This window comes from Pagrus pagrus (genome assembly GCF_965226575.1).
Source record: "Pagrus pagrus genome assembly, chromosome: 24".
Classification (NCBI taxonomy): Eukaryota; Metazoa; Chordata; class Actinopteri; order Spariformes; family Sparidae; genus Pagrus; species Pagrus pagrus.
Genome location: NC_140206.1, coordinates 19,950,272 through 19,964,888, shown reverse-complemented (window position 1 = coordinate 19,964,888; position 14,617 = coordinate 19,950,272). Strand labels below are relative to the sequence as shown.

The 14,617-nt window shown below is 40.2% G+C and overlaps 1 protein-coding gene across 1 annotated transcript in view; it reads left to right on the top strand.

Moving 5' to 3' along the window:
- The window catches only part of ptgfrnb (prostaglandin F2 receptor inhibitor b), a 115,161-nt gene that overhangs the window by 95,374 nt on the left and 5,170 nt on the right, over window positions 1-14,617 (top strand). Inside the window, exons 12-14 of the mRNA XM_084346674.1 lie at window positions 13,178-13,364; window positions 13,653-13,771; window positions 14,080-14,130. Coding sequence (XP_084202800.1) covers window positions 13,178-13,364; window positions 13,653-13,771; window positions 14,080-14,130 — 357 coding nt within the window. The remainder of the gene's footprint in view (window positions 1-13,177; window positions 13,365-13,652; window positions 13,772-14,079; window positions 14,131-14,617) is intronic.

The window sequence follows — 14,617 nt, the reverse complement described above, 5'->3', positions numbered from 1 at the left end:
AGATGGTTGATTGGACGGTTGGTTGGTTGGTTGGTTGGTTGGACGGGGGATGGTTGATTGGACGGTCAGATGGTTGATTGGACGGTTGGTTGGTTGGTTGGTTGGTTGGTTGGTTGGACGGGGGGATGGTTGATTGGATGGTTGGTTGGTTGGTTGGTTGGACAGGGGGATGGTTGATTGGACGGTTGGTTGGTTGGTTGGTTGGTTGGTTGGTTGGTTGGATGGATGGTGGGATGGTGATTGGATGATTGGTTGGTTGGTTGGACGGTTGGATGGTTGGATGTTTGGATGGATTACACTTAAACTACTAAACAGAATTCCACCAAACTTGGATGGAGGATGGGTCTTGGTCCAGAATAGACCCCATTAACTTTTGGTGTGGATCCAGGTAAAAGGACGGACCCAGGAATCTTTTCTCCAATTCTTCAACATTTCCGTCATTTGTGTTTTTGACATTTTCGCTAACTTCTCAGGAAATAATACATGGATCTGAATGGTAAATGGTCTGCATTTATATAGCACTTTTCCAGTCCTCTCAGTCAGCTCAAAGCGCTTTACAACACATGCCACATTCACCCATTCACGCACACATTCATACACTGATGCCGGAGGCTGCCATGCAAGGCACCAGCTGCTCATCAGGAGCAATTTGGGGTTCAGTATCTTGCTCAAGGATACTTCGACATGTAACTAGGGGGAGCCGGGATTCGAACCAGTGACCTTCCGATTACTAGACGACCCGCTCTACCTCCTGAGCTACAGCCGCCCTGAATGAAAAAATTATATGAAAATTTGGTATATTTGGGTTAAAATGGCATTTTACTGTACTGCATCCTTTAAAACCAGGAAAAGACAACACTTGTGCAATATGTTGATATAACAATAAAGAAAGTCTAAGCTGATTCTATTGATATCAATATATTGCCCAGCCTGAATGTGGAACAGTGATTACCTGTTATGGCCTGATTATCCCACATTCATCTACCAAAGGCCCCTCTCCCTAATATCTAACATTTTGAATGATTTTTTGTTCATTAAAAAGGAACCAGTGTAAAAGTTGTCTGCAACTGCTCATGTAGAAACATATTCACAGCTTCCTGTTTCTGTCCCCTCTGTGCAGACAGGGTAGCTGTGCTGTAGGTTGCTGTAAACAGCCTGTAGCTTATCAGATGACTGTGGGGTGGGAGTCAATGAGTTCACCAGTTCATATAGGGGGGTAGAGAGGTCCGTATGGGGGGACTGCAGAGGAACAGCTGTGGGCAAGAAGCTGTGCGTCAGCCTGCTGGTGGAGGATCAGATACTCCTATAGCACCTCTCACAAGCACAGGGTGGGGGTGTCTCTGCTGATATTCTGTGCTCTCCAAAGAGACAGCTTGAGATGTTGTCACATTGCTCAGTGCCTCTTGCTGTTGATTCATGGCTGTGTGATAAACAAAATAATCTCCTCAGTCACTAAGTATTTTCAAATCCCCTTCCCTCCCTCCGTCCCTCTCCTCATGCTCCGTCCTGTCTGCCATCAAGAACAAAGAAAGTAAAGGATGGAGGCTAACTGTGAGAAAGCAGAGGCTTTCTAATTATAGCTCTGTTCCTCCAATATGGGTGTCGCTGCTGAAACAAGCAACCGGAGTTCATGCGTCAGTTCTGCAGAATTATGCAAAATGCGTCTTTGATCAGTAACGGCAGTGTCAGACACTAACCTGGTGTTATCAGAACGTCAGAGAAACACACCTTTGACTGTCAGCGACGTTGTTTTATAATGATGTGATTATATAAGAGTGTAGTCAAATAGTTTTCATACATTATGTCACATCTCTGTTCAAGTAAATCTATTAAAATGTGTTGCCACTATAATGTCAGTTATTTTTACTTACTGAAGTGAAAATACAACTCTACCAACCAATAAAATCACTAAAGAATAGTGTTCTCTCTCCCAATGAGAGAAGAAATAACTTACTATTTAAGTGTACAATGTGTATCTTCTGCAGCTAGGGACCTCTGTATCTAACAAAAGATGTCTACGGAGTGTGGAGTAGGGCTGCCACTAACGACTAGTCGTTATAGTAGTCGATGACTAGTCGACTATCAGAATAGTCAGATTATGAATTGCACAAAAAACAATGGCTCTTATTTAGTTGGGGAAAGTGAGATGTCTCACTCTGAGCTATTTCAATTGGCTATGGTGAAACATTGTTTAGCGTGGCATTGCATGCCGTGGGATACACACACGATGACGTCACTAACGACTAGTCAACTACTAAATTAGTCATTGACTTATTTAGTAGTCGACTATTTGTCGACTAGTCGTTGCACCCCTATATTTCATTAAAGGTTTAATGAACTATCTCTTTTTTGGTGGCATCTCTCCAATGTCTTCATTTTTAGTAAGTAACACTTCAAGCTGAAAGCTAATGATTGTTATATAAGAGCAGCTGCATGCTGGTGCGATAAACTGTATGTTATACATTCAATTTACGTATGATCCGATTAGTCGACTAATCGAAAAAAATAGTCGGTGATTAGTCGACTATCAAAATAATCGTTTGTGGCAGCCCTAGTGTGGAGGGCAAGAGCCACTGCTCAGCTGCTTAGAGCTGGAAAGCAGACCCTCTGGAGGAATTAACACCCAGTCACATCAAATTCTGCTCTGACCCGGAGCCGTTTACGGACAGGAGGAGAGCTCAGAGATGACTTTTTAACTTTTAGGATTAAAAAGTGGATTTATCTTCACTCCTGTTTATCAGCCTGACTGCAGCAGTGATCAGTGAGGTGACCTCCATTGTCGGGTGTTTCTGTTCTGTAATGTTGACTGCTGACTGGAGCTGGAGGGGAAATGTACTTTACATTATGAACGTAACGTTACAGAGAGGAGAGGGGAAAAAGAAGAGAGGCAACCAGAGTCCCTGATGAGTAGGCTACTGAATTCACAGAGAGTTGTCTTGAATTTAACTTCACAGACACACACCATTCGTGTGTGCCATCGCTCGCTAATGTTAGCTTACGGCTAATGTAAAAGTATCCTGCCATTAAACTCTGGGGAAATTTGGATGGGCATTTTTTTTAAACAAGTTCTTGATCAGTCACAGATTAAAAATATCTGCAGATTAGATAATACTAAAAAAAATATTACTTGTTGCAGCCCTAATATTGTATTACTCATGTGGACCGTTAGTTCACAATATGTGGTACACTTGTTCCGTTTTTGAACCTCTCCTGCTGTAATCCATCCATCCAGGTCAGGACGTAATTCTTCCATCAGGTCACACTGAGTCCACACCCCAAGAGATCATCATTCTTATCTGAGCCATCCTTCATCTATCTCATGAACTCAGCCTGTTTTCCTTTCCTAAAGCATGTAGACCAGTGGGAGCCCTGACAAATAGAAGGGTCAGGTTTGGTGGGGGTGTCCCTCTGTCAGAAAAGCCTTCAACCACGCCCATGCAGACGGTCTCAGTGGAGTATAGGCTTACTGTGAGGCAAGCCGCATATGTGAACAATATGTCTGACTCACTTTTAAACAGAAGTATTTCAAGCAGTATTCTTGGCAAAATTGGGCCAGGGGGCTTCAACAGCAGTAAAGATGGCACCAGGGTACATACAGTAAAAAATCAGCATCAGTCTTCAATTGTGGACAATCATAGTCCACAATCACTAGGGAAGGACTTTTGATTTAATAGGCTCAGCAAATGTGTGGGATTACTTTCGGGTTGGTTTATTATTTAGATTTTATGACAACATAGATTTCCATTATAGATTTTATATCTTATGACAATAATTTCAGTTGTTAATTCTATATTTACTGTATGTCATGTCTTCAGAGAGCGTGTTTTGTCAAACCCAGTGTCAAAAAATCAAAGATATTCCATTTTAAAAGATAAAACAGTGAAAAACAGCAAACCCTCAAATTTGAGAGGCCAGAATCCTCAAATATTTGGCATTTTTGCCTGATGAATAAATTGAAAAATATTTCCTAGTTTTGCTTTAATTCAGTCATCCTTATGTAAAACTTATAGGCAGGTTTTTCCTTTAACATTAATGCTTGCATATTATTCTCACTGGTCTTGACTAATCGAGTAATTGTTTTGTCTATAAAACAACATTAAACTGAAAAATGTCCATTATAATTGCCAATAGGCTGAGGTGAGATCATCAAATGCATTGTAAAGTTGCAAAGTAACTAATTCTCATGTTTTAGAATGTTGGGCATTATTGTTAAAATTGACTTAATTCAAATAATCAGTAATCAAAAAGGTTGCAGTTACTTTTCTGTCTGTCAACTAATAGATGAATGTTTGCAGCTGTAGACCATAGTACGTGACGAACTGTAGTTGCTGTTAGTTCTTCAGAGTGACAGTTTTAGTAACATGGTATCAGTCTTTGTGTTGCTGTGACGAACCATGTGGGCTTTCTTCAGGATCTTAATGGGCCAATCAGCGCTTGCTTTGTCAGAACTTTACTCATCAGTTGATTCTGGTCAGCGAGTCTGGAGGGGTGTGTGTGTGTGTGTGTGTGTGTGTGTGTCTGGTCAGTCGACCCATTCACCACCTCACTTAGTGTCACCTCCTGTTTCCCTCCTCTTTGGCTGGATGGAGCGCTTGTCTACTTGTCTTTGTGCAAAAAAATGGTTCCCCTCTCTCCACTGTCCTAATGCATCTTCATCATCACCATCATCCTCGTCCGTCTATTTAGTCACTTTAGAACAGTGTGGAGGGAAACTTTTAAAGTTGGAGTGTCGATGAGGAGCTGTGGTATTTTAAGTTTATCTTTCTTTTCTATCTTTGGCATTTGACATCAACATGGTGTGAGCTTCATTATTTCCTTTACCTTTAAAATCTGGAATCTTCTTGTTATTTTTGACTTTAGTCTGTTTTAAACTGTGTTTGTCTTGAAGTGAGGTCTGGTGAGGCGCACTGATGGTGGATTGCTATCTTGAGGCAGCAGAAAGCATCAGCGCCATAGACCAACAAGAAGCTGGTCTAAAGTCAAAGGTGCAGTCTGTTTCCTGATATTTAAAGGACAAATTATTCAGACAGTAAGATGCATCTACCAAAGATGGGGACTCAAGTTTGTGATTTGGACTCGAGTCGCACTTAAGTGGCACACTCAGTGACTTGAGACTTGACTTGAGACTCGCCCTCAAAAGACTTGAGACTCAACTCTGACTCGAGATTTGGGACTCGTGAACAATCTTTATTTAATTTTTTTTTGGTGCATCAACATTATGAAAATGCTTGATGAGCTGAACGTCATTCCCTCATGCGTAACCTTATGCATCTGGTGAGAGCTTGCTACTAGCTTTGTAGCTATGCGAGTTTCTCAGAGAAAGCACGGTTTTGATGGGCCTCATTCCAAAACACAAACATTTCTTTCAGGAATAAAAGTCAGCTGATGTTCACTCTTAAACAACACAGATAATTGTATCCACAAAAATGTTCTGTAAGAAAAGGACTTAAGATAGCCAATAACTCCAATGATATTTCATCATTAGATTTATATTCATGCAAGGAATCATTTTGTCCCAAAAAGAAAGGTGCCAATTTTCACAAATGGTAGATATCTCTTTTAGAACAAAACTGTTCATGTTTTAATATCACCAGTTTATGGACTTTCAGTATATTTAGATAATTTGGCAGCAACTGTGTTTTACATTTAGCTACTGTAGCTGTGTATTTATTAATTTCAAAGCAAAAAAGTTATTAATTTTAAAGGAAAGCTTTCATTGTGTGTAGTTTTTTTATTTTTCATATTGCATTGCAATAGCCTATTTAAAGTGATCATATACCAAACAACTAATCAGTGCTGATAATACTCTATGCTAATAGATGAAGGAGTGATGATAATACAGTACATGCTTTGAATTCCTTAGATATAACTATGCAGTGTTCTAAGCAGACGGGATGACATGCAGCAGATGATAGAAAGCTCATTACAACCATAAGAGTCTTCAGACTTGACTTGGACTTGCCCCTCAAAGACTTGAGACTTAGAAAAATGCTGAATATCAGATCTGACCCATAGTATAAAGTATCTACATATGTAAACGTATGTATGATTTTATGCTAACTTGTACTTTTGATACTTAAATATATTTAATATCCGATACTTTAAGACTTTTACTTGAGTACTATTTATATGGCTGACTTTCAAAGAAATATTTTAACACCATATCTTTACTTTTACTCAAGTATGACTTTTGGGTAATTTTTTACAAAATGGGCCTCATGCAGCAACATTCTCTTAAATGTCTTACTTTTTTTTACTTTTTAGTCAAGAGAAAAAATAAGAGAAGTCAACTCCAGATGCACCAAATGTTCTTACCATCCAAATCTGCTCTAATCCCGGTGTGCTTAATGATGAATCCCACTTGATCATAAATTGGAGGCACATGGCCAATTGTTTGGAATTAGCATAGCTAATGCCCACTAAACACTGTAGTGCTTTATGTAACATTAATAGGAAATTTAGGTTAAATTCGGCTATCAAGAATAATCAATGATTATCAATTTACATTAGATCACCTCGGGGTACCACCCTTGAAGAAGGGAAAAGATAGCCATTTCACCAAATCAGTCTCATAAAAAGGTACTAAACTATTTGTAACTCTGATTAATAATTAACTTAATTACTACAACCAAAATTACCATAACAGCTGTAATGGTGAAAGGATTTTGGAGATTTGACAGAGTAGAGGTTGGCAACATTCATTCTTGTACAATATTAAATAGACAGCATGAAGGTTCAAAAGTCTTTTATTTAACATAAAGATGATCCAACTAACATGTACTATATACAGGTGTGTTGCTGATCAAAGGGAGATTGCAAGATGGCTGATGGAAGGGTTTGACTCAGGTCCAAGATGGTGGATCACCACTCACATTGATAGGAGAGAACAAGGTGTGTGTGTGTGTGTGTGTGTGTGTGTGTGTGTGTGTGTGTGTGTGTGTGTGTGTGTGTGTGTTTTGCCAGGTTATAGAAGATAGTTAGTTGCATGCAAAGACCCTGAGTCTGTGTGACGCATAATTCAACTAACGTCAAATTTGCCATGTAGCAAAACAAACTATCAATATCCTGACTACACAGAGATCACAATAACACCCGAACAGTGAACATACACACAGATTGAACATGTGCATTACATCAACTACAGTTAAAGGTCCTGTGCTTAGCTGTGCTATGCTATGCTGTGTGCTATCTAGGCCCAGTTCAATGTTACCAGTCTTTGAAGAAAAGGTGCTGGTGGTTCCTTGGCTGATGAGCCAAGCAGGAGAAGGTTGTAATTCCAATGTTGAACAGTGCTGTTCTTGCTGTGCAAGGTCCGATGAAAGACAGTGGATGGAGGAAACTGGTCGCTCTTTTCCTTTGCAGGGATAGCAGCTCGGTACTAACTTAATTTGTGTTCCTCAGATTGTGGAGTTAGCTTGTAAGCTTTGCTTCGCAGCTGCTGGTGCTACTGAGCTGGAATACTATAAGGACCTCGCGTCACTGCTGTGAGAAGAAGTTCTTTGGGCCTGCTGGAAATGTAGCTTGCAGCTCTCAGCAGCTATTGGTCCCAGAAGAGTCCAGGAGAAGAGAACTTGGGGGCAGGCAGCCCCAAGGGGAGGTGAAGAAGAGCACGAACAAAGGAAGGAGCTGGAGTTTTGACTATCTGATCAGTGGGGGGACTGTCATCCTGACCAATAGTAGCTAAAAGCTCAGTATCTTGGCAGTCTTTGCACCAAGGTGTGAAAACTGGGGAATTCTGGGGAACTGAGTTCAGTTCAGAGTCCATTTTGAAATCCACAATGAACAACTTCCTCTGTGGGTCCCAACAATACCGTATAAGGGCAGGTGGTGTGCCATGTGCAAATAGCTGACACTGGCACAGCGATTGGAGAGATGCCACCAAAAAAGAGCAGTTAGAAAGAGGAATGTCAGCAGCAGTAAACTTGTGGTATTGTTAAATCAAATAAAACAATGAAAACATGTGATCTTCCACAGTGTCAGCACTGGACAAGGAACTAAAACCAGAGCTGGTGTTCTTACTGCTGCTACAGTCCTACTACAGATTTTAATGATGTAGCACTTGAACATTAAAATCATTAGTGATGAGAGGGAGAGAGAAATTGAGATGAGATTCATTACTCTGCTCTGGCTGACTTCACTCCTCTCCTCAGTCGCTCTCTTCATTATATTCGCTCCATTCTCTTCCTCCATCCTCCTCATTTCTCCATCTCTCATTGTTAGCTTTTTCTTATCATAATTGTTTTTCATCATCATTTGTCTTTTCTTCCATGTTGTCGTTCGCAAATGTTCTCTTTATTTTCTTCATCTCTATCCTCCATTTGTCTCCTAAATGACAGAGGATGACTAAGACTCCATGGGGTTTTTATTGTGCTCTGTGTGTGTGTGTGTGTGTGTGTGTGTGTGTGTGTGTGTGTGTGTGTGTGTGTATGTGTGTGTGTGTGTGTGTGTGTGTGTGTGTGTGTGGGTGGTACAGTGATAATAGTCCCTCTCTCCCTGACAGCGTAATAACTAGTTTGTGCTTTACTCTCTCTCTCTCTCTCTCTCTCCTTCTCTCTCTCTCTCTGTCTTTCTGTCTGTCTGTCTCTCTCTCTCTCTCTCTGTCTGTCTTTCTTTCTCTCTCTCTGTCTTTCTGTCAGTCTGTCTCTCTCTCACCATCTTGCTCTTGGAAATAATGAGCTCGCTCACCCCCTTTCCAAAGATTACATATATTATCACAAATTCTCTCTTGTCCCCATTTTCTCTGTTTTGTCATCACTATCCTCTTTTTTCTGTTGCACGTCCATCTCCATGTCTTTTCCCATCTTTCCTCTGACTGTGGGAGATGGAACAGCAGACGGTGTGTGTGTCTGTGATGTGAGTTTGTGTTTTAATGAGGTTATAATGCCATTGTTATGTTGGTTTAAACTGATTTTCCTGGTTTTCGGTTATCTCCTTCTGTTCTGTCATCAGAGTGAAATTAGGGCTACAATGTAGATCCAAAAATAACATACTCTCTTCCTCAATTTCCACAATGTAAAAACTACAATAAGTCTTCTCTGTAAATATGAAACCTAGTCTATGCTTCTAATAATAGCATGTGGAAACTTCCCATATTATATTATTTTTTAGGTTCATATTTTTAAATGTTTACATGATTTAATGTTCAAATAACATATTGTTTTTCTCATACTGTCCACTGCTGCAGCACCTCTATTCACCCTCTGTCTGAAAGCTGTTTTAGTTCCTGTCTCTTTAAGAACCCCTCCTGAAAAGCCCATTCTGCGCTGATTGGTCAGCCATCACAAGCAGGGCTGGACTGGGACAAAAAATCGGCCCTGGCATTTTTGGCTTAGACCGGCCCCTCATAATTAGCAGAGCACAACCGACTAGTAATTAACACAACCTTAAAAATAGTAAGTAACAGAAAAGGATACAATGAATGTTGATGGAATTAAACGTAACTACAAATGTGTTTATTTCAAACTAAACAACTAAATCAATTTTCACACTTATATTGCTTATTTTGTGAAAATGAACAGTCAACAAAACCTTGCATTCTAGCAGGCTCAGGATGGGAAGAGTAGTCTAGTCTCTCTTCTGTCTCAACTGCTACCTCAACAGCCTGGCTTGACTAGACAGGAAGAGAGGGAGAGATTATTACAATTTATTAAGTGGTAAATTGAAAACTTAATTAAAAAACTAAATTAAAAGTAAAAATATTTAGAACTACCTTGAAAAACTGTGCAACAATCTAAACCATCAAAACACTATGGGACTATCCCACTAATGCTTGAAGCTGTTCCATCTTATTTCATTGGGTTCTATCTATTCAGCTCTATTCAGTATCTTAAGGTTACATTTTAATTTTTTGATAATAATCGGAAAAGGCTCATAGTCATGCATGACACCAACCATGATAACCAAAAAGAAAGGGCTGGAGTTGGCTTCAGACATGCTTATAACCATATAAATAATAACAGCATCATGTTAAAAAAACAACAACAACATAACTTTTTGCCTTTAGGCTTATTAGAAATTAACAGTTAATCATTACTTTAGAAGTCTACCAAATAACCATTGTGGAAAGCAAATAAGTAAATTTACTCAACACATACCTCCTTAGGTATATTCTATTTCATGCATAATGTATCATCAACATCCTAAATATCAGGGCCCATATTCCTAAAGTTTCTGAGAATCCTCTCAGAGAGCTCCTAACTTAACCTAAAAATTCCTAGCAAGGAGTCTTAGCTTAGGAGTGATTCCAGAACATTCTCAGAGAACTCTGACCAAGGAATGGACAGAAACTCCTATCTTAGTGAGGAGGTGTGGTTGACCCCGTTGCTAGGTATGAGTCATCATTTCAAAAGCTGTGATTGGTTGATCCTAAAAGCTAGATAAGAAATATGCTTTTGGGGATAATGGGCAAAGGGTGGACCCTCAAATCGATAAACCTAATCATAGAATCTAATCTTATGAAGACTGTGTAATTGTAAATAATATTTCACATAAAAGAAAATATCTGTTAAATGAATAGTAAGCTATACTTTAAAATTATCCTAGAAAATGTGTGAAAACTTAGGCTCACTTGCACAGTATTCACATAGTGATAGTTATATTTATTTGCTTATATTAATTGCCATGCTGGTAATTTTTGCACTTTCAACATTTCAACTCAATTTGGTATTAACGAGGGTAAAATGGCTCAGCTTTCATCAATGTCTGTGATTGCTGACCGGCCTATAAGAAGCAGTGTTGGTTGGCTTTCATTTCGGGTGGTATTGCATTGTGGCGTTGGGTTGGAGAAGTAAGTGCATCTCTAATGAGATCAATCACAAACATGATTCCTGCACGATCCAATCTGTAGCGTTTCATTAATTCACTGTCATCCAGTGTTTGGAGAATATCTCTCCTGCCTCTTCCGTCCGCCATTTTGTCCTCTGCTTAGGGAACTCCTAAGCCGCTTAAAAGTCCTCTTCCCTGCTCTTAACAGATCTCACCTTAGGAGCTCTCTTAAGAGCTAGGATTCTTTAGGAATAGCTTTTATCTTTACTAGGATGTACTCTTCACTTTTAGGGGAAATTCTAAGAAAACATCATGATTCTAAGAATTTTCTTAGAATTTGGCCACTAGGAGCAACTCTTTGCACTAAGAATCTTTAGGAATACGGCCCCAGAAGTTTAGTGTCTATTGTTAATTCCACCACTTTTGTCTGCTCTGTGTAGTTCAATTGATTGTTTTATCCTTTTTATTGAAATCATCTCTAATATGCATTTTCTGAATTTCCCTGATATAGCAGCTCAATTCTAATTCTTCAGGTTAAAAGGTGCTCCCTCCTTTAAAAAGCTATAACATGCATTTGTATCAGGCTAAAAACAGGGCTGCTGTATGAACTCATGAAAAGCAACTATGTCTTAAAAGCATTTGACATTGTCTTACTCTTATTCAATGTGAGCATACCTTTTGCTAATAATACTGTTATTCTGTTTTTTACACTTACTTTAGTAATGCTTAAATTGCAAAGCTTTTACTTATCATTTAGCAGTTTTGAAATCTGTTATTTCACTTGTTTGAGTGCTTTTTAAAACATGTTTAACCACAGCATAGAGGGTTGCTACAAATTCAAACTACTATGCAGCCTTTCAACACACCTTTAACCTAAATGTCTAAAATGTTTTGATGTAGCCTGAAACTGGACACTTGCTGCTCATCCAACACTTCTTTTATCAAAATAAGGTGCCGTGGCTGCCAGATTTTGGGAAGTATGGAATACCAATTAATATTGATAGGCCTACTAATCAATCGCCATTGCTCATCATTCTCATGTAATAGAGCTAAAGTCCCTGTATTATCCTAACGTTACTACCTGCTTACCGGTTGTACTATGCTTTCCTGCTCACTCTGTCCCTCAGTTTCCCTGTCAAAAGCCTGCATCTCTGGCTGCTCCTCTCCCTGCCCGCTGCTGCTGTGTCCGCCTTCATACTGTTCTGTGATGTCTGTTCATACTGTCTTCATACTGCTGTTGCTGCAGCATTGCTGTCACAGAGGACGTGGAGGCTACAGCAGCCCCTCCAGCTAACATGTCTGTGATCTTTGCACATTTTGCAGCATCTACAGTGAGATTCATCAATTTCTTTGCACGCAACTTCTCCGCACCCCCTTACTTTCGCTTTTGTTGCTCCATGTTGCAACTTCTTCAACAAACACGCTCAACACTGTGAAACTAGCGGGAGTTACAGGGGACAGCGGGAAGGTGCGGGGCTGCTTTCGTACTATATGCTGATTGGTTCAGTCCACTGTCTATATTGAAGATGGACCAATAGGCCACCCCCTCTAAATTGTGGGCTTAGGAAGAAAAAAAAAGAAAATCCAACAGCATCGGCCCCTGAGGACTGTTGGCCCACCGGGAAAATGCCTGGTATGCCAGATTACCAGTCCAGCCCTGATCACAGGCCTGAGCAGGCACCGCCCACTGTGTTTCCACATCAGCTCTGTCAGTGTTTTTACAACCACAGCTGTGCTGGGGGTGTGGCTGAGGGCGATGACTGTACAGTTGTGACATCACAACCTTACAGAAGTCCTGAAAGCTGTTTTAAAGGCACAGTATCTGAATACAGGCTGTGAGAAATTCTACATGGATTCAGCATTTTGAAACTTTCACAGTATGGCACCTAGACCTGCTTTATAATCAAAGAAGACAGGAAATGACACTTTCTACAATATGTGGCCTTTAAAGTGATGGTTAATAGTCATGTTAAAGTGTTTTTGACTCGTATGCTGTAGCAGCTATGCTAACATCATGAGGAGCCACCATTGTTTGTTTTTTTTGTTTTTTTTCCAAACAGTTGGCAGTAGTCTCTCATTGGTTGAACTACTGTGTGTTCAGCTACAAACACACATGTTGAAGCCTGGAAAGATGCATTTGCAAGATTAGGTGATCTTGAGAATCCAGTACAAATTGAATCTGTGTTTCTTGGGTGGAGATAGTGGACGTGTATGGTGGGTTTAGCCTAGTGTAGCAAAAATACTGAAAGCGGGCAGAAGACGCTTGCTCCCAAAAAATTGCAAAAAATATGCGTTTTACCAAGCAAACAGTGCACTTTTTAAAGACTGTTTCACAGCTCTACTTAACCGTCTCTCTCTCCCTCTGCCCCCCTCTCTCCCCCTCTCTGTCTGTCTGTCTGTCTGTCTGTCTCAGATGACCTGGCGTACGAGGTGCGTTGGTTTTTCACCAGGCTGCGCGGTGGAGAGACGACGACACAGGTGGCCAGTGTCAACCGCTTTGGAGTTGTGAGGAAAGAAGCTCGTAACTCATCCAGTGACATTTCAATAGAGCGCAAAGACACACACACCTACATGTTGAACATTCATGGCACTCAGGACAGGTGAGTGTGTGCATGTGTGCGTGTGTGTAAACATTTCATTTATTTATTTATTGAGTTGGGACAATGCACATTCATCAACATTGATGCATTAAGCATCAGTGTAAATGCGCCGGACTTAGCATAACTGCTAAATTTCAGCCGTAGTCCCAAGGCAGGTTCCTAGACAACATAGACACAGACCACAGTCTGAGCTGCAGTGTCTTGCTGTGTGTGTGTGTGTGTGTGTGTGTGTGTGTGTGTGTGTGTGTGTGTGCGTGTGCGTGTGCGTGTGTACGTGTGTGTTTCCAGTGACAGCGGTGAGTATCACTGCATGGCCACTCCCTGGTACCTGTCGGCTTCAACAGGAGCCTGGACTCAAGCTGGAGATCTGACGTCTTCTCGAATCTTCCTGACAGTCCGATTTGCTGGTGAGGAGTGTGTGCTAGACTTGATCACACTTCACACATGAACCATGACCACACTGATGTTGATACAATTGACATTTAGTTTTAAACATTTTCCTTTTTTATTGACAAATTGCTGTTTTGTTATTATTCTACTGGAAAACAGCAGCTGAGTGTGGATCAAAGGCCAGAACAGACAGAAACAGATGCATTAATGTGGACATGAGATTAAAATGAACATTCACATATTTATACATGAAATGTAAAAGAATGTTATGTTTACATGATTTGCCCCTGTTAAGCATAAATCTCTCTTTCTGTCCCTTCTGCAGTGTGGGAGTCCCTGAAGTTACCTCTCTTATATGGTCTATCAGCCTCATTAGGTAATGTAATCATCAACACTCTAATGTAAAAGTGACAATGTGTACATAACATCCATGTTGTCTTTTCAGGAGTTTGATGAGCCTTTGTTTAAACATTAGTATTTAATTTCAATATTACTATTCAGGATTTAAAGGGGAGGCGTTGCAGGTGAAAATATTTTTTCCAGGCACTGGTCAGTTTTAGATTTTGGGCTGTTTTCTCTATTAGTGTGTCTTCTTTTAGTTATTTTCTAGATGTTTAATGCAAATCAGCATGGAGGGAGGAGATGATGACTGAATATACATTTTTGGCTGACTTAATCCCATACAGTACATGTCCTTAGATATTGAGTGTCTGCCAGCTTCTTCTACTGTTGAATGGCAAATCCCCTCTACAGTAGTATTGCGTACTGATGGTTCTGTGGAGACATTTTGTAAACATAAACACAACTTAACGCTGACCAACTATTAAAGTCTGTTTTTGTGAGCTACCTTACTGAAACGTTGA